The sequence below is a fragment of the Prorops nasuta genome, unplaced genomic scaffold, assembly GCF_024137725.1.
Source record: "Prorops nasuta isolate Cenicafe-Biocafe unplaced genomic scaffold, Cenicafe_Pnas_1.2 PNAS00053, whole genome shotgun sequence".
Classification (NCBI taxonomy): Eukaryota; Metazoa; Arthropoda; class Insecta; order Hymenoptera; family Bethylidae; genus Prorops; species Prorops nasuta.
Genome location: NW_027116850.1, coordinates 307,763 through 335,453, shown reverse-complemented (window position 1 = coordinate 335,453; position 27,691 = coordinate 307,763). Strand labels below are relative to the sequence as shown.

The window sequence follows — 27,691 nt, the reverse complement described above, 5'->3', positions numbered from 1 at the left end:
TTTAAATTGGACGTGCATAGAAACGGTTTTGCACACAAATGTTATTGTTTTCTTCTTTAATTTTAGAGGCGCTGTGCCGCCTGGTGCGAGATTTGACCCATTTGGCCCTCCGGATCGTGATCCTCCAAGACCACCTAGAAATCCTGATAGTGACCACCTTCCACCTCCGGGCTACGACGATATGTTTATGTAAGAAACACCATAGAGAGTTGTACATCTACGATCTATTATGGTTACTTATAAATCATTTATATTTTTATGAGGCACAATAAATCTGGCACTTTTAAAATAGAAATTAACACCTACATAAAAAATTTTACCAATAATTCTCTCTCTTTAACTCTAACTAATCGGCACCGCGAAAGTCAAAAGCGAACAAGACAAAGATTTACTGCTGTCTTGGAATAATCAGACTATTTCTTGACAAAAGGTCTTCCATTCTCTTTTATTTCATCAGTGACGTTTACAGTGTATAACAAAACGGATTTCCATTTATTTTAATTAACGTGTCGTTACGATACTGACAATTTGTGAATTATACATTAAGAAATTAAACATACAATATTGATAAAAGTCGTTTGAATTGCGCTTACTAGACAAACTCATTATTTTTTTTTTTTGCTTTTCTCGAATCTTACGTCACATGTTTTTATGCAAGATTAGTTGTAATCCCTTGTTTTATTATAATATAAAACTTATTGTAAGTAAGAATCATAGAGATTCACGTAAAATAAAACAAGGTTTTTCGTGCAATACCTCAATTGTTTTTTTCCAATTTCGAATCGAGTAACTAACTATACTCGTATTTAATTTATTCGGTTGAAAATAGAGGATCTTTTCTACGACCTAAAATTCTTCTACTTCGAAATTTCACAAATGCGCGAAAAGATTCGCGTTACAACAGTTTTAGTGTTCAGCGAACCTAAGCACAAATCTTCCTCTCCATTAAAAATTGTATTTCGATTCACTTCTTGTAAAACTAAGCAATAGTCTTTACTATACATACTCAAAAATAATCGTTACTTTTATCGCGTTCGGTTATCATTGATTAGTCAATAAAAACTGATGCTAAAATTGTTATCTGGATCATTGGCTCTCCTTGCGTTAAAGTGTATTCGCAAAAGAATGTATCACAGATAAAAAAATTATTCCCTTTTCAAATAACATTATATTAATATAAAATTTCCGTGGAAGAAGTGAATCAAGATGACACATTGTAGAGAATCAGTGTAAAAAAACTCTGTTAGTTTTCTGATAAGTACAAGTAATTTTCATTAATAAAAGATATTAGCATTCTAGAAAGATATTCATTGAAAAACATTTCGCTCAGCAATATAACAATTGCAATAATAAAAGATAATAATTGAACTAAGGTAGACTGAAAAACGATTTAAAATTACTAAATTTTTCATCTAGCGTTCGTATTAAGTTTCCTTATGAATGTCCCTCGTCCCATCCTCTGGTAAAAAATATTGCAGTTCTTTTTTTATCATACAAAGAAAGGAGATACAATACCAGGTTTCAGATTCATTTCGAGTCTATGATCGCAGTGAATGCAGTTTAAGTGTTACGTGTGATCAAAAGATGTTTCGTGCAAAAGCTAAGTTTACGTTATACAGCAAAATATTGTCGTACTCGTTTTTGGTAAATACCGATATAAATGTCAAAAAGTCGCAAGAATTAGAATAAACGAAGACATGGTAAAACGAGAACTTTTACCGTGGTTCATTTGCTCTGAGAAACATTTTAAAAGTCAACCAAACGATGTAGCGTTCGGCACAATTAATGCGCATTCATATTTGATCGATAGATGGATGTGAAATGACCCAAAAGTTTTACATTGATTATTTTAAGAGTGTGGTAATTGTTGCTATTTCTTGAACACAGATTAGTGTGGCGTTTAGCTCGATCGACAATTTGACCAAAATCCGTAGAAAAGACTCTCTTCAATGATATCGTATAGAAATCAAATGACAATAAAATTTGTCAGATATTAGAATTAATAATAATTGACGCTTTTGGTGAAACTGTCGTGAAGCAATGGTAAAAGTGATTGAATAGCTCTGGATAGAATTACCTCGCACATTAATAGTATAATTTGCTTTTGATCATCATTAACCGCAGATTCCTTGTCCAATAAGAGCTAAGAACATCCACTCGTTCGGCATGCCACTGGAAATGCAACTCGGTGTTTTGATTTATAGTGTTATTATGTAACTATGTTTTCAGATTGTTCACAGATATCTTAGTTATCCGATAGGCTTATAAAATTTGGTAAAACTTAGGCATTTTCATGGCAACTTGTGGCAAGTGTATCAAAATATATATTTGAATATTTTTTTAAATAGGATCATAGAATAATAAAAATATGGATATCATGGGGCTGTAACAACATGTATGTAGTATATAAGTTTATAATAATGATGGTTATATAATTCAGATACTAAGAATATTTTGAATGTATACTGCAAGGGGTGGCGCGTTCTTCTTCACACATGTTAATCGAAACATTAATTTTAATTGAATACCACATCTGCCTGAAATATGCCCTTCTCTCTACAGACGGTTTGAAAATATTTGTAAATCGCACATATGTGTGTGTGTGTGTATATACGGAGCATTACCCATTACTCTGACGTACGCAATAAGTAAAATACTTTTGAACGGTTTCGAAATGGTGTACAAAATAGCCCAATATTTCGTTTAATAATCTGTTACATCAAATGCTTTCTACCATCGTTTTTATTGCACTAATTCCTCGGTATAACTTGATACAATTAAGACTTAATACAATTAAGAAAAATCACAAAAATGTAAAAAGGCTGTTTTAATAATGTTAATGGTTAATGAATATATAAATATACATAGATATAAATATATATTGTAATGTATTCCGAATCATCGCCTCAGTTCATTTGGATTTTATTGTATTTGTCAAGCGTTCGATAAGAACACAGGCTATAGTGATAATTCCCATTTATCGTCAAAAGTGAATAGTTAGTGATGTGTCCCAATATTATTACTTACGAGTATTTCCAACATTCATCATTTTCCTTTTATATCTTATACAATTACAGAGCAAGAAGCATCCGAATGTTGCGAATATCTCAAGCAACGGTTGAGAAATAAACTTATTAATTAATATTGCAATCAAGGCTACCCGAAAAAATGACTATTATTTCCTCGGCTACTGTTAGCCTTGATTAAAGCAAGATATGTCGCATAATTTTATAAAATAATTAAAGTCCAGATATCGAAAGTAAAGAAAAATCGCGAGATTTTCATCCGCTCTCTAAATAGAATTAGAAAAATAACTTTAATGATATAAAAAGAAATACAGATCAACTGCGAGAAGACAGTTTCAGACTTGACCTGGTTTGGTGCTTATATAAGATAAACAATCCCTCGGCATATAAAATCATTGATTCCTCTTCCTTACTCTAATTCTCATTAAATTAGCGCTAACACTTGTTGCATTTCCACTGATAGACCAACTAGAACAAAGTTGGTAGTACACAATACGTCATTTATTATCAGGCGCGAGACCTATAGATTTAGGTATACCAATCAGTGTGAATTAGTAAACTGTTTAAGAAACAAAAAAAAAAAAAAATCGTCGAATCTACTGGACGCAGCAGGAGCTTTTCTGTCCATTCTTGAGCTTCAAGCGAGACTTGGGACGATATTTCTCAAGGTAGGCCAGCTGCTTGGCATTTATAGCGCCGCGTCTCTTTCTGCAAAGCAACAGATCATCGTTGAGTTAATTGAAACAGCTTCCGCGTAAGAAGTAATTCGTCCGAAGGGCATGGTAGAAATAAGTATTGGCTTACTCTCTGATGAGTGCTACTGCATCTTCGTATTTTAGTCCAAGCTCGATAAGAGCAAGAGCGACGAGAACAGGCGCTCTACCAAGTCCAGCAACGCAATGAACAGCGACGCATGCATCAGGTGTTTCTCTGAATCTGTTCTTCAGCAGCTCGAACCACTCGTCGACCACCTGAACAATAAAAGTAGACGTAAGAAATGCGAGAGTTGCTCTTTACTTTCTTCGAACGAAACGGAGCCTAAGCCCAACTAAGAGAAAACACGAAAGCTCTATTTACCTCGTTCGGTGGGAATGTACCATCATCAAACACCAAGTCCAGGACATTAATTCCCTCGTCTTTGAGTTCCTCAACCTTGTATGTTGGTTCGCAGACTCTCACTACCTCTTTCACATTGTGCTTTTTCAGTTCCTACAATGAAACGGAGAAACGAGTTAATCGGAGTGAATGAAGGAGCGCTCGCTAATAGAGCCGACGCGTATGTTTACTGACTTGAATAAAGGTGTGAATGGTCTGATCATTGGGCCGATCGGTGATGAGGAACTTCATGTTTTTGTATTCAATCTCGGCGGGCGCCGGTCTGATATCCTTCACCCTCATGTTGCTCATTTCCTCCTTTTACGACGAGGTTTAATTGTCTCTTCCACGTCCTTTCGATTTGTCCTTGATTCAATTGAAAAACTTATAAACGCGAAACGAACTCGTCTCCTTTCGATGATTCACAAATCTGCCACACTAATTCTCTCGAAGCAACGGAGTAGTCTCGATTTGACAACTTAGCCCATAGATGTCAGTCTTATAGAGTTATGTTATAATCTGTTTAAACAAATACTTGCTTATTTTTTTACAGAGGACAGAACAATGGGTTTACATGTAGACCCTAAGTGTGGATTAATTTGAATGCGAATTTCGCCGCGAGAAGCTGAGGGCAACACGTTACAACATCAGGTAGAGCTGATATGCGCTTGGTTTCCTCCTGGAATCTTTGACTATTAATCGGAAGATAATCTGAAAGAAAAAAAGTTGCATCAAATTTCCACTCGTTAAAGTCTCCACGCTCTCAAGAATAACAACTCGTTAGACCGCAAATGTACATACCTATTTGGCACTGGCTGCTCCTGTCAATCAGGTGCGCTCAGTTTCTACAAAGCCAGCCTACGATAACGTAAATTAACAATTGTTTCACTATTTAATTCTTCTACTTCTTGCACGATGACTAGCTGATGATCTCCGGTGATGATCCTGGTATTCTCTCTCTCTCTCTCTCTCTCCCCCCCTTCTCTCAAAATTCTCCTTCTCCAGTAAAAAAAAATTCTCTTCTTTCGTCACTCCAGATGCCTAATGAATCTCAAGATTTTCGGACGTGTCTCTCTATTTGTGTTGAGCCTGACAGTACTCTGCGCTATCCAGCTGAAACTCCATGTATGTGAGGATACACTCACCAGGAAACTGCAAGAACAAAAATCCACGAGTTAGAACGGTCATTAAAACGCATGAAATCTGCACAATGTAAATATTCATTAAATCCTCGTAATCGTTCAAAGTCCATTGCGAAAGCAATAGCCAACGCGAGTTTTTAATTATTTCAACGTGTGTTCGTCGCGCTGTGATCCAAGTGGAAAAATACAGCGCAGTTTTACGGGACAGTGTTGTTGAGAAATGAAGGAAAACGTGCAATATCCCCTACGAGCTCCAAACGCAGAAGAGATTAAATTTCCAGAGCGAGCAAATGTGTGTTAAGAAAATGCAGGATGGAAGAAAATATTAAAGAGCACTTTAATTTTGAGTTGACCAGAGCGCAGCGTTCGACAAGCTTTCGTTTCAAGTTGGATCCGTGCGCGTTGATCGTGGCTCTTTTCACATGGCAAATCTTGGAATACGCGGGACGAGGGAAAAACCGTCGAATATTAAGCGAAACTTTTGTAAGGATGCCAAGAGTGAAACGGCCAGCAACTCAGGTATTAGCAGCAGTCGGTCTCAAGCTTCTGCGCAAGCTATTTATTTCCCTGACGTGTGGGACCCATTGTATCAGTCCTAGGTAGAAATGTCTAGGTCAATATTCCGGGAATCGGTAAATGTCCATTTTCCTCCTCAGCTGCCGTGCTCCGCGCTCTCTCGCTACTCTTTTTCCAAAACCATTCCTTCGCTCTCCCATCCACGACCCCCCACACACACACACACACACACACACCATTTCATCTCTTTTTTCCTCTCCATCCAACTACGTGGACATGCAACGAACGCCGCGCAAAAATGTCTGAATCCTCTCGAACGATTCATGGGGAAAAAATAATGATGGGAAGCAAAAATAATTCTCTCTAAAGCTCGACCAAACTATGATATATCGATAGAAAATATCGGATATTTTTTGCCTATGACCAATATTTCAGAGGAGCGATTAGAAAATTTGTATCTCTCAGTGGGAAAACGATCAATGACGCGATGAGCAGTCGTGTGGAAAAGTTCGAATGAAAAAAAGGAAAGAGAGATAAAATTTGTATAATTGCTGCTTACCGGGGGTAGGAGCGTACAATCGTTGAGATTGAATTTATGTAATGGATTTATTGTTAGCCTAGGATGACAGACGACGAAGACGCGCGCCACGCGACACAACACGTAGAAACGCAGATGCTCGACTAGCGGAAAGGCGACAGACGGACGGGAATGAACGGACGGATGACGGATGTTCAAAAATACGGTCCACGAATGGTCAGAGTCGACTGAAACGAAATAACAGAAATAATTGGCAGGAAGCGAGCTACAAGGATGATGCTGCCACCTTGCAGTCGAAGAAACGATAATTCTAGAACCATGGATCTCTATATACACTAGCTGCTATATGTATATGTAGAAAGCTATGAATTCTCACACTCTATCCTTCAGGACCAAACCGACACACACACACATATATATATTAATCATTATATTTAGCGATGTTTCTCTCTAGTCAATTATATATACAACTTGTAAGGACACTCGTAGGAATTTAATAAACTGAGGAACAAGAGTGTTTCGAGTAATGTATATTTCTGCGATTAATGTAATTTATCATTCATTTGATAAAATTTCTTTGTAAATAGGACTCTTTGTAACAGATTGGAGGCCATAAAACGACGCGTAAAGACATACCATTTTTAACCCTACATTTTCGTTTCAATGAATTCATATGGACAACCCCCAGTCCATATTTTCAATAAATTATTCGATTCGTAAAAATTTCAAGCCAGTGTCTCTATTTTTATAAATAGAAACGCTCGAGTATCCTTATCAGGGATAAGGCGAATTGATAAAAAGTTGGGATACCAGCCCTGTGTGTACAGCTGATATAAAAATGCCGAAGGACACTCTCTCTCTCTCTCTCTCTCTCTCTCTCTCTCTCTCTCTCGTATCCATTTTACCTCATGTCCACTCTAAAACCCCGTGCAAACTTTTATAGAGGCGAGTGGAAACTGTAGAATTTCCTTGAAATTCTAGCAATAACTCGAAGTTGATCTAATTTAAGCATCAAAGTATCAACCGAGAAGACTATAAGGATCGAACGCTCTCGGTAAATGTTGAATAGAGAATTTCTTGTTTATCAATGGTATACAAGAAGAGTAGAGCGCGATGGGGTAATTAAAGTGGTCATTGAGAGGCTTCGAAGCGAGACGAAGAATTGATCTCGGTGGGAAGGAAAGGATATATAGTGCAGGCGTATGTTGCTGCCCTGCCCTTATAAAACTATTCAGTGACCTAGCAAGCAAGCAAGCGCACGAGAGAGAAAAAGCGCTGGTTAAACAACCTACAAACCCACTTAACTTTCAGCGTTATCGCCCGTGCAAGAATCAACGCAGAAAACGCTTGGCACTGGCTGCGAAGAGACCCTATAATATACCTGCTGCTCTGCTAGCGGAGCGCGCTGCATCACGTACTACAACATACCACAACGGAAAGATTGTTGACTAAAAACAACATCGCAGTCGCTCTCTCGCTTTCAATAAGAATTACGTCGTTCGCATTCCTTCGCTCTATCCCCTCCCCACTTCCGAATAACCTTCCTTCCCTTTTTCTCATTATTATTTGTTTACATATTTTTATGGGAAAAATTTTATCGTTTGCGTGGAAGAAGAAAATACAATAAATTGCGCTTTACGTAATTCGAGTAGAGCGATAAAACAATAACAATGTCATTCGGTAAACGCGTCACATTCGCCTATCGAGTGGACGGGTTAAACGCCCGTAAAACTCGGAATAAAAAGCTTGTCCTCTCTCTCCCTCTCCCTCTCCCTCACTCAATCAGTTGTTTTATTCGGACGGAAATAAATCCTTGCGCGTTTCATTTTTCACAAGACCATCGATATCTGTTTTTTGGCCGCCAAGCATAAATCAAATTCTCCGCTCGCGTGCAATGTTTATACAAGCATTGTGGTATCGAGTGAGTTCTCACGGTACCAGAGAAGGTTTATTGTTAAAATTTTGCACGAATCTACGAACGGATTGCTGCTCGAGAAATCAACACCGCTTCCCCCCCCCCCCCCCCCCGCCTCTTTCCACCTGCGTATAGTTAATTCTACAAACGCGCAGTCTATCTTCATTTTTGATCGTGTTTTCTACCGCGGCGCGCGCGCGCTTGCGTTTTTTCTTCTCTAACCTCGTCGAGAGAGAATTTGCAAATTACGAATCGACCCTCGGCCCCGGTAATTTGCTTTATTGCTAAATCGCCTCTGCTAATTCGGCCCATTTACCGCTATCGAAACTCCAATGACGTCACTCGACCTGACGTAAATCTCTCGTGTACATACAGCGCGTACTGGAGAAACAAATTCGACACTCTGGAATAACGACGAAAAATGATCCAGCGTGTATACGAGCAGAAAGCTGGTTGGTTGGTTGTTCGGGTGCGTGTCCAGCAAGGATAAATTGCCCATGGTTTAATGCTCCTCTCTCCCGTTTTTATCTCCAGCCAACCATCTCTCAACGGCGCACCGATAATAAACTCGAGGAATTTTTCAAGTTCGTTAGGCTCAAAATGCGAAGCGTGAAAGAGGGTTGAAATTGGACTTGTGTTCGTGCGAAATTACGCAGATAAAACGATGATGAAACGAGCGTGATAAGAGAGCGATACTGGAGAGAATAGCGAGATTATCTCGACGAGCGCTTTTTGCGACGATATAAATATTGAAACTCGTGGAATTTCAGCAAGGATTCGGACTCGCGAAACGCGCCAAGAAAATTGCGGATTAGCGATGGAAAGCGTAGTCCGCGAGTGTGCAGGGTATTTTCACGAGGTGCGAGTCTCCGGCGCTCAAGGTTAATGATGTTATAATTAAAAGCAGAACAGTTCGAGTGTCGAGCTTACGTCATTTTTTTTTCTTCAAAAGTTTCGCTGTAGCACGCATTATTGCTTGGCAAGGAGTCCCATTGCAGTCAGCTGAAAGCCACGGAACACGACGACGACGACGACGATGCTGGCTGGCTGGCGCGTAGGTGCTAACTCGATGGTAAACAAAATTCTATTTGCGTTCAAAGTTTAAACTGGGCCACCATAGTGAGTACATATTATACGTAGAGAGTCATGGATCTCATAAAACCGCAAGGCGCGAATAACCCAATGCTATATATAAATATATATCTCTGTTAAATCGCCCCGGTATCGCCTCTATACAGCGTGTCCAATAATCCACACCACAACCCTTCATTATTGCTATTATTATTATTGTAAAATATGAGGCTAATCTGGAACATTTTACCTATGCAATATCTAGCGAGCCACTGGATAAAGCGATAAAACGTTATAGTGTTTTCGAAAGCTCTCGAGATAAGCAATCAAGAATATGCAATAAAAAATGAGGGATGTAATTTAATAAAGTTGAAGCAACCTTCGCACGTCCTTCGGCGCGCTTCCCAAGGTCAAACCAGTGATAACCAAATTACCTTCTCCTCTAAAACTATGAATCTCTTATTTGTGTGTGTGTGTGTGTGTTCTTCCGTAGGATCACTTTAGTTTTTTCGAGACGTCGCTATATAAATTCAAACGAGAAATCCTGCGCAACGATTGTTTCTAAGGTTGAAGAGTGCTGCACAGCCATCATCTAGAGGGTGGAAACTTTTCGAAATTGCTTCTCCGGTGATAGAACGCCTTTTCCATATATGTATAACGGTAGACCAATAATATACGGATTGTCAAGGTCGAGCTTTCAAGGATGTTTTGATAGAGAACGTAGATATACCCCCCCCCCCCTCCCCCTAAGGAACGTTTCCCAAGCAGAAGATGCAATGGTTTCCGGCCTCGTGTTGATTATAATCGTCCGGTCGATGCGGCGAATCGCAATGCACGATTGTTCCAGCACAACGTTACCTCTGTAGGATTTACGTAAGAATCTCGACAACTCGCGAGTCTCTCGAAATCCTTCCAAAAGCGATCAAGCTTGTTTCTTTTAAGGCTCGTGACAGAAATAACAGGTGGTTGTCCAAACGCACACACATGGACACACGCTCACCTACACGGGAGATACGTTAATAGAAACTCATTAATTTTAAATTGCATCGTTATAAACGTATTATCTGTGTGGTATTGACGCTGACCTTGACAGTGCAAGCTGGTTTCTCATTATTCTTATCGCGCAAGTTTCCATGCAGTTTAATATTGATATTGAAATTCTCCTTGGTCGATGCTTTTAAAGTGGTGGGGGCGGAGAAGAAAATTAGTCGATCCTCGCAGGCACTCCGAAAATAGAAGCCTGCTCGAACAATGGGTGGAACAAGAGAGGGGGGAGCAGCAGCACGGTAGTAACAGCAACAGCATTTAATCAATCGAGTCAACATCTTGTCTGTTTTCAATCCGGCCGATGATGCAAACTACTTTAGCGACTACGCGAGATTCATCCGGCTGTGATTCACGGCAAAATCAATTCTGCGTTAATAACGATTAAATGTACAAAAAAAAAAAAAAAAAAACAAACGAGTCGATTCTTCAAAAATAAAGTACAGCGCGTGGAATAGAATTTTTCGCGTATCTCCACGAGAGAATATATTTACGAAAAGGGTTCGAGAGAGAGTTATTTGTAGCGAAAACCTAAGGCAGGCAGAAATAGTTTAGTATATAAATAACGCGACGTACTTCTAAATATGGATTCCAAGTACGCAAAGCAGGAATATCGACAACGTACTCGGGAATCCCGTCGAGTCTCGTCGAATTTGCTTCCAAGAGAGTTATCGCGATTCGCCGAAAAAATGTCTCTTCTCTCGCTGCCGCGGCACGTTGCATGCCAAAAATAGGAGGTGCTACCTCGCTCGCGAGAAGCGGGAGGAAAATTGCCAATGAAAATATAGTGTGGCTCGGGATAAATTCGGGGGGGGGGGGGGGGAGAGAGAGAAGAAATGGCGAGAACGAGAGTTCCCCCCATCGGAGTGAAAACGTACGTCGAGAGAGAAGCAATTTACGGCGTAGAACGTACGCACGGTAGGTACGACAATTAGTGCGAGTGCACTCGACGCACGTATGTCCCACGTGCCACGTGCTGCAATGTATAAAAAATGCTCGATCGATCATGCAGAAGCGATTATGGAGCATTTTCTCGCGAAAGCTGCAACCTTCGAAAAGTCAATAAAATTCTTACCCACGCGCGTTCAGCGATCCTTTCGCTCCCACCACACACCTTCGCAAATTTCCTAAATAGCTCCGTGTAGGCACACACACACACACACACACGGCTATGCCGCTGCTTCCGCTAAATTCTTAATCATTGCGCACGTACACGATGCACCAGCAACATTTTCCATACTGAATTCTTTTCTTCTCATTTCAATAAAGAGCAGCAGCGCGCGCGCCGCTCGTACTGCTAAACATCCCACTCTTTTTCCTCTCTTGTAACAATGTTACATCATTCCGTTACGATTGCCCACTTTGTCGATCGATTCGCACGAACCATCGCGAAAACTCTCTGCTACGCGCATTATTCAGTGACGTCATTCTCCGATAAATATCGCGCGAGATAGCGCGTGCAAAGCATACATATATATATATCGGAGAATGCAAATGCAAGAGCGCCTGCTACAGCTGCGAACGTCTCTGTAAAATTAGCGTAAAGTTCTTAACCGATCGGTTCTTTCCAGAGAATCATCCATTTGCTTCTATATATGTATTTGTGCTGCAGCTTCGTAGAGAGCTTATTCTTTTTACGATTCTTCCACTGACGCGATCGACACCTGATTTCATAAAACATTGTTTATCGCCAATCTAATTTTCCGGAGATTTCTTAAAAGTTCGAGAAACTCGTTTGTCGTTCCTCGATGATAATTAGGACGAATCCTACGTCATTTTGTGATTTAAAAATTGCGCGAGATCCAATTATCGATGAAAATTAGTGCAGAATGATTATAGAAATTCTCGATGGTTCGTTCGAGAAAAAAATATAAGGAAAACTAGAGTGCAGAGATTGTTTTCTGCTACTCGCGCACATGCATACGCGCATGCACGTTCGAGAAAATACAGGAAGCTTTGAAAGTGAATTTCCGAGCAGCAGCCAGTGCGAATGTATAGTTGTTACGAGTTGGAAGGAACGTAAGATAAGCGATTGTTTGGCCCGTATATATTTTGCCAAAGTTTCAGTAAACATGGTACCTCGGTTACGTTACAACATTGAAACACGCACGAGTTGCACTTGGACTATGTAAACCAAGCTGAAAAAACACACACTTGTCCTTGATTTCTATTACAAAGAGACCACGTGTCTATACTCGAGCGCGGTATACGTTTCTTCGCGCAAACATCGAAACAGCTTTGATCGACTGTTCCGCCGATGACAATCAACCTTGTGTCATGAATTGGACGTAAAGGAAGAAGAGATTTTCCTATATACATACCCATAAGTGTCATTTGCGAAGTCACCCGGGAATCTTGGATGGACAAGAGAGAGTGTTCGCCAACCGGAAGACGCTTTTAAACGCGTGGCAGCATCGATGTGGATTGGAAGAATCGCTAGTGCGAGGTCGCCATCGCGCGACGCCGGAAGTAGTCACATCTTAGGGATTTTAACGCACATGGCACACTACGGGTCTCTCGCGTACGAGCCACAAAAAATCACGCACCACCGGGCTTTCCAGAAATATATGTCGATGGGTTCGCCAAGATTCTGCCTCGAGTCGGTCCAATCGACGCGTCTCGCTCTCCACACTCTTATTTCCGCTTTATCACGATTGGCGAAAGCGCCTCTGTCTTGCGATCTACGATCGAAGCTGCTTTTTTTTTTTGCTAATATTTATGTTTCATGGGATTTGCATGTGCGAATGTAGAGAGAGAGAGAGAGAAGCGTGCAGATATTGAGAATTTACGAGACAACCTGAGAGCGAGGCGAATAACGTGTACTATGATGATGGCGTTCTCGTTACGACGACGGTCGCGTCGAATCTGGGCCAGGAGTGGCGCGCCGATGAAAATAGCACACGACCAACGACAACGACAACGACGACGACGGTGCGGACGGTGGCGGGCGTCGAGACAACCACTACCCCCACTTCGCAATTCACTCTTAACCGTCATCGTCCACGACCAAAGCGTCAATCTTCTTCTTCTTCTTCATCATCTACCTTCCTCTTCAGCATTACTCGCGCATTTCCCCCTCTCCTCGCTCTTATCCGATATTCGTCCTTCCATTCAGTTTTTATAAATAAATATACGTACGTACATATATCAATTGAATTTTTCAAGTCCAAAAAGACCCCGTACGTACATATATCAATTGAATTTTTCAAGTCCAAAAAGACCCTGTATGAAACTCTCTGTAGAATACAGAGGACACATCCATTCTCGGTCATTCGCACGAAGCTCAAAGACACGCTTCGAAACAAATATTATTGCAAGTTAATAATTATAAAAAGTACTTGGAAAAATTCCATCAGTGTGTGTGTGTGTGTTGCGTAATGTAATTATCGTTTCCTTAAAGCATGCATACGCCGCTCGTCACTCGATTCGTGTTGTATTGGACTGACGCAATAAATTATACAACTGATCACCTTATATCTTGCCCCGCCCACTATATTTTACCTTTTCATCATCGAGGTTTTTTAAACTTCTATCTCGTGCTTACATTTTTTTAGTTAGAATTTCCATTGACGTGATTCATAATAACGACGCTGAAATATCGAAGGAGAGAGAGAGAGAGAGAGAGAGAGAGAGTGAAGGATACCACGCTGAACCCCAGCAAGGTCGTTCGCTAATCTTCCAGCTTTAACATCACCGCGACAATGTGCAAGAAGTGAAAGACAGATTTGACCTTAAAGCGTATGCTGCAGGAAATTGATCGAGACTCTTTGGTCGGCCATTGAAATCTGCAGCGCGACTGGCGCCACCGAATCGTTGGACTTTGTCACGAAACGTTATCAAGAGTGAAAATGATCGCGGTGTACTTGGGTCGCTCGCTCGCTCCTCTTCCTCGCGTTCCGCTATTCCAGGGCCAGAGTTTATTATTTTCCAGCGAGAGACTCTCGCTTTTCGTCCATGGCGAACCCATTGCTCGCCATTTGATTAGTAGCGCAACGAGAGAGAAAATATATTGCGTGATAATCGCGTGTGCCGAAAGCAAGGTCAAAGGTCATCCAATGCATCGGAATCAGTGAGAGAGCCGGGAGCAAACTTTATCGAAATTCGCTCGAAAGACTGGAGCTTCATAACAGTCGCAACTCGACAAGATTCACGCACCTTGCTTTAATTCCCTCGCGGGGGGGGGGGGGGGGGGCTCCAACAACAAACGCCGCCGAATTAACTCGATTACGTATTGAACCAAGGTGAAATTTTGCAGCAGAGATTCTTATCGCCGATAAGAAAAAAACAAGATCTCGAAGCTGTGTAAATCTTCAAATTACTCGTAGATCTGGAGATTAATTTTGTTGGGCTAATAATATCGAGAGGCGACATCAATAATTACGCGTGGAAAGATTATCGGACTTGTCACATAATTATGTATACATATCCGTAAGTCGATTTCGCCCTCTTCTAATTATAAACAACTCGCGGACACGGAATTGAATTGATAAACCAAAATAGCGATGGGTATCGGCTATTATTATGGTTCGCGGGCAAATAATAAATAGAATTTGTCGCGCGCGGTAGTTGCTAGGGAAAACGATGATAAAAGCTTTATTGTGCCACAGTGTTTACACGACTATTGTCATCAGCGTCGAGTGGTGGTTTCATTTTTTGGCGATACAAGCACAGGCTATATATATATATATATGTATATATGTATATTTATGCGAAGGCTGAGACATCTCTCGGAGCAAGTAAGCGGAGACGACGACTGGATTGAAAATAGTCGTGGGGTCGTGCTGGATAAAGAGAGTATCGAGTTCCAGCAAGGTCAAAAATAATAAGGAGGAGCCACTCCGATCACCGCGCCGTTCTTTTATTATTAGCTTCCTCGCAGATAGACATGGGAAATACTAGAAAACACATTGGAACAACCCTTGATCGATATATGCGAAGAATATATATATATATATATATACACTGTGTGTGGTTCCGAGAATCCTGCGATACATACACGTAGATTAGTCGCACACGCTCAGCTTTCAGCTGACCATAATTGATACAACTTTCCGCCAATCGCGCATCGATCCGATTCCAGTAAACGGAAAGCTCTTTCGCGCACACGCTCATTCACCAGCAAGAAAGATCATTTTACTACAATGGAAACGTCGTGGTCGTTCAATGGACGTCCGGGTAAACTTTACGATAACATTCCAAAACAAGGGATTCGCTTCTATTATTCCGTTTAAAAACCTCAACAGTACTGGAATTAAGGTACGAAAATAATTCAGCTTCGAAAGAACAGAGACACGCTTCTTCGATTCTTCGTGAGAAATGGCACGAAATTGTCGCGTTTTACGTAATCTCTCTGGCTTTTCAATTGAATCTACTCGAACGCTTTTTACACAGCCAACTATGTAACGTTGCAATTATGACAGTCAAAGAGAGAGAGAGAGAGAGAGAGAGAGAGAGAGAGAGAGAGAGAGAGAGAGAGAGAGAGAGAGAGAGAGAGAGAGAGAGAAATTGCAAAGAGAGACACGAGCAAGCGGGTCGAAGGAAAAGTTTTTTAGTTTCTTGGCGGCGATGTCTCGGCCCGTGGACGTCGCTAACGAGTTGCAACCGTTCGTTAAAATAAAGCACAATTATTGCAAGCCGGGCCGGTACGCGACGACCTCCCTCGAAGCTATAATCTCCTCAAGGCCACCACTCGTATATATCTCTCTCGTACTCGCAACGCCCCCCACTCTTTTTCCACTCGTTATTATTTTTTTTCCTTCCTCGTTCCGAATGTTCCTCTCTGCAGCGCCTGAGGAGGAGGAGGAGGACGCAAAGCGATGGCAACTCAATCCGTACTATATATACTACATGTGTATATATATATATATACGTATTATTCGAGGGAGAATCATTAAAGACGATCGATCGATCATCGGTTCGAGCGATATCGACGGATTTGCCATTACGGGAATCGTGGCACCTTTTCGCGTCAGCGATAAATTCCTATCAGCCGCCACGTGCGTTAGATTGCATGTACGCGCGCGCGCGCGCGCTCGTGCCAGTGCTCACCCACACGATTGACCAAGAGTGCAACCGATGCAGAGCGACGCAACGACAAAAAAAAATCTCGTCAATTTGCAAAGTTTTAAGGTTACCTCGGAACATTATCGCGGATATCGACAGGGTCAAGGTCATTTTAGCCCGAAAGAGAGAGAGAGAGCGTGTACAGGAACGGTCAATAGAATAATAAATACTGAGAAAGCTATATATATATATATATATATATATAGTAGACCATCCAAGACAAATGATTCTCATTCGCGTACTCGAAGCGTTCCAACTTTACGAGGCTTTCTTCGTAGCTTTGCAACGTATTGCGTTACGTCGCGCAAGCTTTCGTGGAAACTATATACGCGACGATAATAATTAATGCACCGCATATTTTCTCACCAAAAATCACCGGTTCGTCCGCAACTTGGAATGAAAAATTAATGAATCAACTTTAACTTTCCACAAGTGCCACTCCCAATTCATTTCTCGATCCCTTTATCAGCTTCTATAGAATCAATTATCTATACGCTATAAACACTCTAGCGGAACTCTGTGAATCCTGGAATTGCTATATTAATCATTCGGGCCTTTTTCTTGGAGAAACGTATCTTTGCTCCGTTCCACAAATATTTGAAGAGTAGTGCAGTTTCGTTACACGATATACACCACTCTGTTATTTCACAAATCCTTTAAAATTACGTGCGCTACAAGAAAACGATTGAAATTATTTCAATAGGTATATAATGAGAAAGGGGAAAAAAGCGACTAAAGCGGAACGCGGCTCGCGCTAGTTGAATCCGTAAGGAACTTTGAAAAAAGATAAGATAATTTATTAAAAGTGAAGTAGTTCCAGCTGATCCCGTTTATATCTATATCATGCCCGGTGCTCGTCAACTGCAATTTCTAAAAACGTTATAGCTAGCGCGAAAGAAGCAGAGCAAACTCGTAATCCTGTTGGAACATGCAGCGAGGGTTAAAATCGAAGGGTGTCACACAGCGATACGATTCGTGTTAGGACAATGATGGGCCTGATCGAGCCAAACGATTTTCATCGTGTCGAGAGAGTTTCGAATTATTCCAATGACGTCACACGAGTCGAACAAAGCCAAATTAAGGTTAATGAAAAGTGTTTGGTTTTTTTTCTTCATTCTTAGCAAAGAGCCATGACTGTGCGGTTCTCGAACCATCGGCTTAATTGATGACATTGACCTGCGTCAATTGGTGTAATAGGAACGAATAGCCAGCTGAGTGCAATTATGCTGGTTTTAACCGGTACGCGAGTACGGTGTGCCGTCCCAGTTCCAATCGAGCCGAGCCAGTGCGCGTTTCGAACGATCATCGGTGTTAATCGAAGCAACGCTCGGCGAGAATCCGTGTCTGAGAACGGTAAATAAATGGTCGCTCGCGGTGATTTTATTATCAAAGCGTATATAGCGAATGCGAGGTAAGATGGAGACACGAGTGCGGAGCCAGAGTCGAAATTCGATCAGAGTGGCGTTCTTGGCGCTCGATGACGTCACAGTTGTGACGTGGGAGCTGCCGCCACACGATTCCACGTCAATGGAGGAGAAACACGGCGCTTGTACGCGCGCGAGTGTCGCGTTCTCTGATAACGGAAATTCGGAAACTCGCGCATTTCCGCCCACCGAACAACCCAACCACCACCTCTTGTGTAATTCCAAATGGCTCTTCTTCTGTGCCGGTGGCCAACGTTTTAACCTTTCGAGAATCACCTTTCCTCGTACATCGAACAACCGTATAACTTTATTGGCAAACTATACGATGATTATTCTTCTGGAACTCTATATATAGAAAATCTCTTCGTGTATATACTATTGAGGAAGAGCGGAAATTCAAGACTTTTTCAGGCTTTGCTCGAATTTCAATTTAGGATTTACGAAAGATGGAAGGATATATCGAGAAATTCGTGTGTGTCAGATTTTGCCGGGGGAGTTTTAGGAAAACACGGAGAAAACAATTTCATGCTTATATAGCTTCCGTGCTCGAATGTAATGAAAAGAAGCAGCGAGCAAAGAGTCGGATGCTTGTAAAATCGATAGCTCAAATAGGTTAATAGGTCACTGGGCGAAGGGTGAAGAGAATTCGCTACATCGCGGGTAAAATGCGCGCTATAGTCGCTGAACCATGGCTTATCATCATATATGATATACGATCGAGTGGGAAGATGGAGCTATTTCGAGATGATACGCGGAAACAGGAGAATCGCATCCTTTTTACACTCGCTGTAGAATCATTTTGAACATTTACGAGCGAGAACATTAATTTTCTAGCAACATGCAGCCAGCATCGAGCGCGATCGCGTTTATTCTTATCGTCGAGTCATAAACTTCTCCAAGAAACTGTGGAGGTGCTGGAAGGTCGAGAAAGAGTACTCGGAGTATTTCGAATCATTGGGGTATTAAAATTTTCAATGGCTTCGCGCGACTCGCTTCGCTAAGAACATAATTGAAGCGTGATATAGGTATGGGCTTCTGGCGGAACGTTTAAGCAATTTCCAGGATAAATAAATAATCCATTAAAAAAAAAAAAAAAAAAAAAATACTTTCATCTTTAATCTCTCCAATCAAGTGATTCTCAAGGACTATTAATGTCTGGTCTGAAAAAATCCTGTTATTTACTGTTAAATTTGGTTTGTATTCGTCCTCAACTGAAGAGGTATTATGATTGGCTTTGATCGCTCCATCTGTGGGCTATTCCCATTCCTAAATCAAACCTCTAACTCCTTCTAAACAAAATTTCAAGTTAGTTGCTAATCAGCTACCTTAGGAGAAGGTCAAAATAAACATACTGCTACATAAGGTTGCGTTGATTAATTTCACAAAAGAAGAAATCCAGCGAACCTTTATCCTTAAAAGGAAAAAATAAGGAATTAACATTTACATAATATATTCTGTGGGAAAGAATTGAATAACGTGTTATATATACACCATATAGTAGAGAAATTTGGCAGATAAAGTACAAAGGGAAGTTGCTTTCAAGTCGATGAATCAAATTTCCTATAGAGTGTGCCTATAAGTATACAGTAGCTCCTCTCTTCATTCCGAGGCAGCAGGCTCGCTCGACACTGTCCCACTCTGTCGCATATTCGTAAAAATTGCGAAATATAAAAACGGAAGGTGCAGTATATATAGTAAACGCGCCTGCGGGGCAAGAAAAACTAACAAAGAGACACACCGCGTTGTAAAAAGGGTGCAGAGCACGTTCCTGTTACTCCTCCTCCCCGCGCGTCTTGCGTTTATTCCCAACGTGTGTAGTATGTACGAGCGAAAAGTTGGCAGCTGTTTCAGGACGATAAGTGCGCGGCGGTGAATCAGTGTGGGAATATCGGGAGCGCGAAAGCTCTTAGGGGCACGAGGATTCGCTGGAAAAAGGTGATGGTGTCGAGTACTCGCTCCTCCATTCATTCACGTGTGCGAGTTGCTCGCTCGGGACCCGGTGTCGAATAACCGCAAAAAACTCATTATTTCGCAGAGTTTTATCGGCTTTCGGCTCCCACGGTGTTGCGCGGCTCTCGCTTGGAAGTGCCACGTGCGAAGCCGTGCGGCAGTGACGTCAATGGTAAAGCCGAAAATTGCTGAAACGTCGGAAAGGAATCGTGCTTGCGCATGCGCAATACTGGCAAAACGCCGCAGCTGCTCGACGCTTCCCATCGAGGAGGAGAAACCACGGCAAAAACCCTCAGGATTTTTCCTTGACCAAACTGCTCCCATTGGGCGCGCGGCGCGCGTTCTCCGCTTCTTGCGACGAGCAGCCGCGAGGGAAAAATAGCGGAGATCCGGACATGACGCATGCAGCCTCCAGTCCCTCGCAGCTGATTCTTCTTTCGATTTATTCTCAGTCGCTCGCTTCAACCTGTTGAACCTCCGCCACACGCACGCACGCACACACACACACGGGAGCGAGCGAGCGCGCGCGAACAAGGAATAATTTAGAGGATGAGTAACGAGAAATACCCAGAGGAGAGTGAAAAAAAAGATATATGCGCTCTAGAAGAATTGTCCACGAGCGTGTTCCCTTCCTCCTCGGTGCAACGGAAGCGACGGGACGAGCAGCCGGGGCACAATTATTGTCCCAACGATATATAGGTAATTTGCGGCGGTATAGCGTTTGCAAACAAGTCGAGAAAAAAGATTGGTAGGGCGAAATCCATTTGTCGTTCCTTCGCTTCATAAATCTTCGCAGGAAGGATAGCGACGTGTTTCCCCTATGATTGCCAATTTGGCGAAAAATTTGCCAAGCTCTGGCGATTTTCCAATGGAAGCATCAACCGCCGTGACGCGCGCGCCGACCTTAGTCGAAAGCGTTTGTAATTACTATAGAAATGCATATTCGTTTCCAGCGGGGAAACTTTGCAAGCTTACCGACCTTCGAGTAAACAATGTTGGTCATGCGACGAGGATTATGCAATCGTTGAGAAAATATAACGCACGCGGAGCAGCAATAATAAAAATAATATCGACGAGATTCTCCATTTTGGTGCGCGCTGCGAGAAAAATATTGTTGAATATTGAGAGAACGTGTGTAGGTGGGGGGAGGGGGGTGATCCTGGCGAAACGAGACAAATGCTAACCGGTTTAGCCGGACGCGACTCGCGCGCATAAAGCAATTTGAAAATCAGTTCGGCGCTGGGATAGAGACTCTGCCTGCAGCAGGATAAACAAAGGTCTGGCGAATTTCGGTGAAAGATATATACTACTCGTACGTAACGTTTGTCATATGTTCCATCCCACCATGCTGCCACCAAAATAAGGCTTTTCGACACAAAACGTATATGTAAATGTGCGAGAGGTCGACGTCACCGTTGGGCTCCGCTGAAAAATATTCCAGCGATCCGACGCGAGAAAGCGGAATAGTCTGGGGGGGCAAAAAATGAGAGCTAAAAACAAGACGCGCGAGAGCGAGCCGGTCCGGATCGAGACTCCTCTCTAAACATAGAATCTCCCGTGAGTTTGTAAAAGCACAACATCTCTCGCTCTCGAGTCCCTCGCCACCTATTACCACCGTCTTCTCAACCAACTTTTTCCTCCTTCTTCTATTCCCCTCCGCGCTGCGCAAACTCGCAACGATTCATCCCTCTCCTATCATTTAACTCGTCTCTCACCTCCCAAGGATCGAGCTTGTATATATATATATACTTTCGCCAACTCTCGATGGTCCATCTTTCTTATCGCATATGGAATAAAAAAATCTTTGCAACATTGAGAAAGCAGAGGAGTCTCGGAGTTTCGTGGATCGTCGGAAAAATGCAGGAAGATATTCAAGAAAGACGCGCAATGATGTATCTGGGTGCAGAGAGACCTTGAATTTCGAGTCGATGTTTAGTCTGGAACATGTTGATGAGAGAGAGAGGTGCGCGGGGAGGAAGGAGGGATTATATTATTTTGAACACTTTGGTGGCACGTTTATCCCATTAGAGAAGAGCGAGCTTCTAATCAGCTTGTGCTCCAAGTACGACACAATGTTACACAAATTGATTTCTGGTCGACGTAGGTGGTCCTTCTTCTTGCAACAGCAGATCGAATTTCACTGCTAACTCAAGTTGCACTTGTGTCCCTCGACGCGGCATTTACAGCCATTGAGGAAATGGGAGAGCGAGAGACGACAATAAAATGCACTTTTCACACTAGAGACAATTTTGTCGATACGAGGTGTGCTCCTCTCCTTTTATCCTCGCTCGCATTCTTCTCCGAAAACACGTCTAAACCGCGATATGCGTGTCAATGAATTTTGCAATTCTATTAAAATGGCGAAAACAGTCTCTCCCGAGACTCTTCATATTATTATATAGTTTTGTATTTTGAAAATTCCCTTGGGGATTTTACGAGCGAAGCAAGCTAAATAATATAGAATAAAGAGAGTGTCGTGTACGCTGGAGATATCGAAAAGAGAGCTGAGATATGAGACACGTGGCGGTGCATGGGAAAGTGGTTGACTTTTTTGCGAGTGCTGAGTCGTCCTCGCGCGCGATAATATAGCAACTGGTCTAGTCGAGATAGTAACTCTATTCGCGCACACGTGGCGGCAGTAAAAAGAGGAGAAGACTCGTTTGAAATAATCTTTCGAGGGTCGAGAGACGTCGCGCGAATGCTGCACACACACACACACACACACACACGCACGGTGAGGCCGGCGGCCGGCTGGCCGGTTACCTCTCTGGAAATGCGAAACCTCCGCGCACAGATAGTACAGCGAGCTATATTACATCTTCGTATTGCTCTCTGCCAGGCCAGTGAGACCAGATGAGGAGAGAGAGAGAGAGAGAGAGAGAGAGAGAGACCACCCTAATCAAAGGCTAACTTTCGATCATTTGTGCTTCACGTGACTTTTACAAAGCCTTCTCTTATTTCTCTATCAGAATTAAACTAATAAAAATAGTTGTGACGATATTCAATGTTCCTATACCGATCAATTATTGGATATAAACTTCATTAACAAACGTATTCGTCCAACAAAAAATTAGCCATGGCTTTGGTTACATACACTACAGAGGGAGGTTTTTCTCTCGACTTTTTATAATAAATTATTCGCTGTTGAGTATAACGTGCGTGTCTCTGCATGGATTTCTTATTTCAAACTAAAGCTGAAAAGAAAATATTTCACAATTCGCGTTGCTCTTACAAATCCTTATCTTCTTCTTTTTTTTTTATCAAAATTATACTAATAAAAATAATGGTCGTGCTACTCGTGCATGTGGATATACTAATTATTTACTCTATCTCGAAGGAAGCTCACAATGGGGAACTTGAGCTACGCGAGTTTTGAACAACTAAAGTTTACGCGACTATTAGAAAGAGAGAGAGAGAGAGAGAGAGAGACAGAGAGGCGAGGCACATCTCTCTTTGAGAATCAAAACAATGGGAATGCTCGTGCGTGGTGGCCGTGCATGGAGATCGTTTGTTTATTTATCCAAGCGCGATGCTGAGAAAAAAGAGGAGGAGGAGGAGGAGGAGAGCGCGTTCGAATTCCGATGAATCGACTCGCCATAGAGACTACAGAATTTTTCCGCAAAAAAAGCAAAAAGGATTCTCGCTGCACACGTCAACAGTCTCATATCGTGTGCGTAGAGATAAAAATAATTGGAAATTCTAACGACTAACGCCAGAAAAATTAATAATACGGCAAACAAGCCAATGATTATTTATAATTAAGCGCAAGGAATATGTATATATATACATATATATGCGACACAAGTGAGCAAATATAAATAATGCTTGCAAAGTTGAATTGGAGGATGAATTAAGAAAGTGGACTAAAGGCTTGGGGGGACGACTCGCCTCGCACGGTTTTCTGCAATATGGCGCCGATCTCGTTAACCGCTCCTAGTTTCCTGTCGTATGTACGACCGATCCTTCCTTATTATATAATGCTATTTGCATTGCAGGAAACGCTATGCTGCGCTATGCGCGCGCACTCGCTCGCATCTACCGGTCGCCCCCCCCCGTCAACTGTTGATCGTCTCCAACCAGCCCGAATTTTCCACTCGACTGCGATCGTTCCAACAAAACGATACCTGCATTTCCGCGAGGTGTGAAAAAATATCAAGGACGATTCTGATCTGCCGTTTCGGCCATCGACTAAATATAGAAATTATATGAGAAACGCGCGAGGCAGCAGCGAATCACCAATGGGAAAAAGTATCTCGCGAGCTATCCTCATTTCTAGGAATCGCTCGTAACGCGGTCCACGTGCTTGCTCAAACATTTTGCGACGATGGACACGCTAATGGAAAATTGATCTCTGCTCTGCCATATGCAAGATTAAATCTTATACGTAAGGAGAAAAATAAGCGAATGACGAAGGTTAAGCTCCCGGTGTGTTCTACACGACTGAAATATGACTATCTGTAATTCGATGTGGCAGACAAACCAGAATAGCGCACGGTCCTTCGCAAAACAGACATCCAACCGAACAGGATACTCTGAAAAACACTATTCCTTTGATAAAAAGCACAAGAAATATTATTATTGAAAGGCGCCCGACCAAAAAGCGTCTTCTGCACTTTAACTCTGTCGAAGAAAAAAAGTCGAGCTGCTCGACACGCTAAAATGCTGTAATATAATTCCGACAACTGGCAATTATAGCCGAGTTGTGCTGTACGGAGAATTTACAAGAGAAAAAAAGCAGCTTTTTTCCTTTCCTCTCTTTTCCGTAAACGTAAACATCAATGCACACTCGTGGAACGCGAACCCAGCTAAAACGTTTCCGACTATATATATATATATATATATATTCTCCATCGGATTTATGCTGGAATTACTATCTTGTGCAATATAGAGACAATTTTATTATTGCGGACGAGCCACGTCCATCCGCGCACTGCTATATTAACCGCAAATGCAAAGTGCAATTGTTATGTCGCGCTCGATTGACGTCATCGTACGCCACATATTCACACTGCCCATCCCTGGACAGTAAAGAGACTTTTCACCACGTAGGAATGCATCGGGAAAATACGGCCTTTCATTGCGAGAACCAATGAGAGAACGATGTTTCCGCGTGAGACAAAAAATCCAGCAATCTTGCATTAAATGATAAGTCAATCACCGACATTCTTCTGTAGCACGACGAGGAAAAAGTCGTTTTAACTTGATAAAGATTGAAAGAAAAAACGGATAGACGTGGCTAGACACACAATATATCATTGAAAATCGGTGCAGCGAGATGGGTACTCTCCGACTATTCTGACAATAAAATATAGCGAGTTGTAAATTATCCTTTCGCTCGAATAGCTAATGTTGAAAAAGCTGCCTTAAAAAGAAGATAAGAAAGTGCAAATTTACCTGGATCGATGATGCAATATTTCATAGAGTTCCGGCATACTCCTGATTAAACCAGTCATAAATTTCGATCGAGTAAAACAAACACAGAAATAAATATAGCACAAGGTGAACATGTGGTTATTCTCTTTATTTCAATAGCATTTTATAGGTTAGTTTCTCCCATAGAATGCTGCTGGGCATTTTGCAAACGACAACGCTGTAATTACATGGAACATCCGCTTCGTCGATAACCTTTCGACAATAATTGATCCGTTTATAGCTCGACAATGGCTTTCAGTGACGACAGTAGTCTTTTCCACGCTTTGACAGGCAACAGTCGTCACTGAACACGAGACATATACGTGAAAATGCCGAGGAACGGCAAAACCGCGCCAAATGGATGGTGTACGCCTACGCCATCGCCATCGCCACCGCCGCGCCACCCCACGCCACGCCGGAGGGGGCATCGAACGCATTTGCTTCTAATAAACTTTTCTCCCCTTTCAATCTCTCTGGAAAAAGCCGATCATCCGAGGGAAATCGCGTAGACCGATAACACTTGCGAGCTCTCGTCGTCGTTATTGCGAGAAAACACTGTAGGAAGAAACTCTCAAGGTAGAAACTACTGTGTCTAAATTAGTACGGAATAATCGCAAAGGCAATCTAACCTAAAAAAAAAAGGCGCCATGTTCTATTTTCGGAACGAAGCAGCATCGATTCTGCTGCCTCGCGGCAACAGCGTGTTCCAATTTGTCGAGTTTCTCTATGGCGATAAGAAAGCTCTTCGATAAACGCGAAACAATGAGTCCAAATGTGACAATGATTTAATTGCGCGCGAACGGTTTCAAGGTTTTTCACGCTCAACCCATTCGGTGCTAAAGACAAAGCCGCACTTTTCGTATTTCCTATCGTGGTCCTTCGAATAATAATCGTCGAGTTTTTGCCATTGGTCGCTTACTCGTTTGATAAAGTAATCTACAGCTGAGACTGGCGGTATAACCAACCTAACCTAAATATTAAGCGTCAGACCTCTCTCCAATCAATCTCGGGCTAATGCTTCCGTAAAAACTACTACAATTATGAACATTTCTTCAAAGATTCAATTATGGACAGTGTTTTCTCTTTACAAAAATTAGACATTAAGGAAATCGAACGAATCGCATTCCTCTCGTCGCACTTGTCGTCTAAAAACTAGCGCGTCTATCGCTAGCTAGCTTTGCGATTCCTTTTTCGTTCACGCGAAATTCAAACGACCTCGATTCTCAATAAACACAAAAGAGAAGAGAAAAGATTAGGATTTGAGCGCGAGGGGCGTGTTCCGGAGGATCGCCAGTTCGATTGAGCAGTAAGGTAAAAAATTGCGCAGAGGACGCAATAATATGTAAATATGAGGGATCCCGTACGAGAGAGAGAGAGAGAGAAGCTGACGCGTGACATGGTTCTAGCTGTCCACGTTGTTGGACCGTTTTAGCCTAGAATTCTGCTTATTCAGTCTATTGCACGACTCCGAGGTATGGCGTCGAAGCGAGAGAGTAGTAGGATAGTAGGGAGAAGGGGAATGAGAGAATTAGGGAGGGGAAAGGGAGTTGGAGGGAGAGAGCGAGAGAGGGATAATGGCAAACTGGCAATGGGAGAAGCACCTAGGTCACGCTAAAACTTGTCCAAGCCTACTCCTATAGCAGCGGCGCCAACACTACAAATGAGTCTTTAACGAAATATAATAAATGACACAAGTTCAACTAAAATCCCGAGGCGTACTTATTTTACGGTCGAGCGAGTCACTGCGATAGCGCGAGAGTTAAGACAGGGGGGGGGGGGGGGGAGCGTGAAAGTTTCTACGGTGGGGGGGGGGGGGGGGGGAGGAAGAGGAGGAAAAAACTGTGGACTTTCGAGCCAGTTGGTGAGTCTCGCGGCTTGTACGATTTTCATGGTTAAAGGGAGCATACGGCCTGTACACGATGGTAGAGGAGAATCGAAGAAATGTGGGCGGGAATCAGAGGGAGGGAGAGAAAATGCCGAATGCCGCTTTCGACGGGACGCCAAAGTTCGTCGTCCGCGCAGCACACACTTACAAGAGAGGCATGGTTTCGGTTTGTGTATACTATACGTATACGTGCACAGGGAGAGTTACCTATATTCGTGCAACACTGAGTATAACACACTGAAACATATACGCAAGAAACAGCGTCGATGTAGGGAGGGAATATCGCGAAGGCAATGATCGACTTTTCGCAAGCGCACAGGGTATAACATCGAGGCGTTCTTTACTTTTTCAAACCTTTCCTCCCTCCATCTCTGAGAGAAAGGAGATGGCTTTCGACGCTGCCTTCTTTAAGCTTATTCCATACACAAAGAGAAGCCGAGAGAGAGAGACAAAGGGATTACAGTTAGGACTCACCTGAATCGCCATACACATTGAATATGGAAGGTACGGTAGGGCGTTCGTTAGTGAAAACGCGACTCCGTAAATGACACTGAACACTCAACAATAGCACGTCCGCACGCTTCGAAAGCCTGTGGACAACTGATTGAAC

At 42.3% G+C, this 27,691-nt stretch overlaps 2 protein-coding genes and 1 long non-coding RNA gene across 6 annotated transcripts in view; 2 read left to right on the top strand and 1 right to left on the bottom strand.

Moving 5' to 3' along the window:
- LOC136784427 (proteasome inhibitor PI31 subunit-like) overlaps positions 1 to 3,616 on the top strand; it is a 5,078-nt gene extending 1,462 nt beyond the window's left edge. The window contains exon 5 of the mRNA XM_066745062.1: positions 67 to 3,616. Within this exon, the coding sequence (XP_066601159.1) occupies positions 67 to 193 (127 nt within the window). The 3' untranslated portion in view covers positions 194 to 3,616. The remainder of the gene's footprint in view (positions 1 to 66) is intronic.
- PRL-1 (PRL-1 phosphatase) lies at positions 2,725 to 27,691 on the bottom strand. 4 transcript variants are annotated; one of them, XM_066745063.1, is made up of 6 exons: positions 27,556 to 27,691; positions 4,923 to 5,273; positions 4,317 to 4,832; positions 4,104 to 4,235; positions 3,831 to 3,997; positions 2,725 to 3,734 (listed from the first exon to the last, which is right to left on the bottom strand). In XM_066745063.1, exons 3-6 carry the CDS (start codon positions 4,431 to 4,433, stop codon positions 3,623 to 3,625), a joined length of 528 nt encoding a protein of 175 aa, XP_066601160.1. In that variant the 5' UTR covers positions 4,434 to 4,832; positions 4,923 to 5,273; positions 27,556 to 27,691; the 3' UTR covers positions 2,725 to 3,622. The 4 variants fall into 4 exon arrangements, with proteins under 4 accessions (XP_066601160.1, XP_066601161.1, XP_066601164.1 ...); XM_066745064.1 differs by lacking the exon at positions 27,556 to 27,691 and adding an exon at positions 12,669 to 13,242; XM_066745067.1 differs by lacking the exon at positions 27,556 to 27,691 and adding an exon at positions 11,423 to 11,545.
- LOC136784409 (uncharacterized) lies at positions 8,554 to 9,724 on the top strand. Its single transcript, XR_010824414.1, has 3 exons — positions 8,554 to 9,113; positions 9,185 to 9,304; positions 9,569 to 9,724. It is a non-coding gene; the product is annotated as an uncharacterized lncRNA (long non-coding RNA).

Bases quoted from the DNA above. Each gene is read 5' to 3' on its own strand.
- PRL-1 (XM_066745063.1), bottom strand. From the start codon at position 4,433: ATGAGCAACATGAGGGTGAAGGATATCAGACCGGCGCCCGCCGAGATT. The intron at 4,236-4,316 runs GTCAGTAAACAT...GTTTCATTGTAG, and splicing joins CCATTCACACCTTTATTCAA to GAACTGAAAAAGCACAATGT. The intron at 3,735-3,830 runs GTAAGCCAATAC...GTTGCTTTGCAG, and splicing joins GCAGTAGCACTCATCAGAGA to AAAGAGACGCGGCGCTATAA.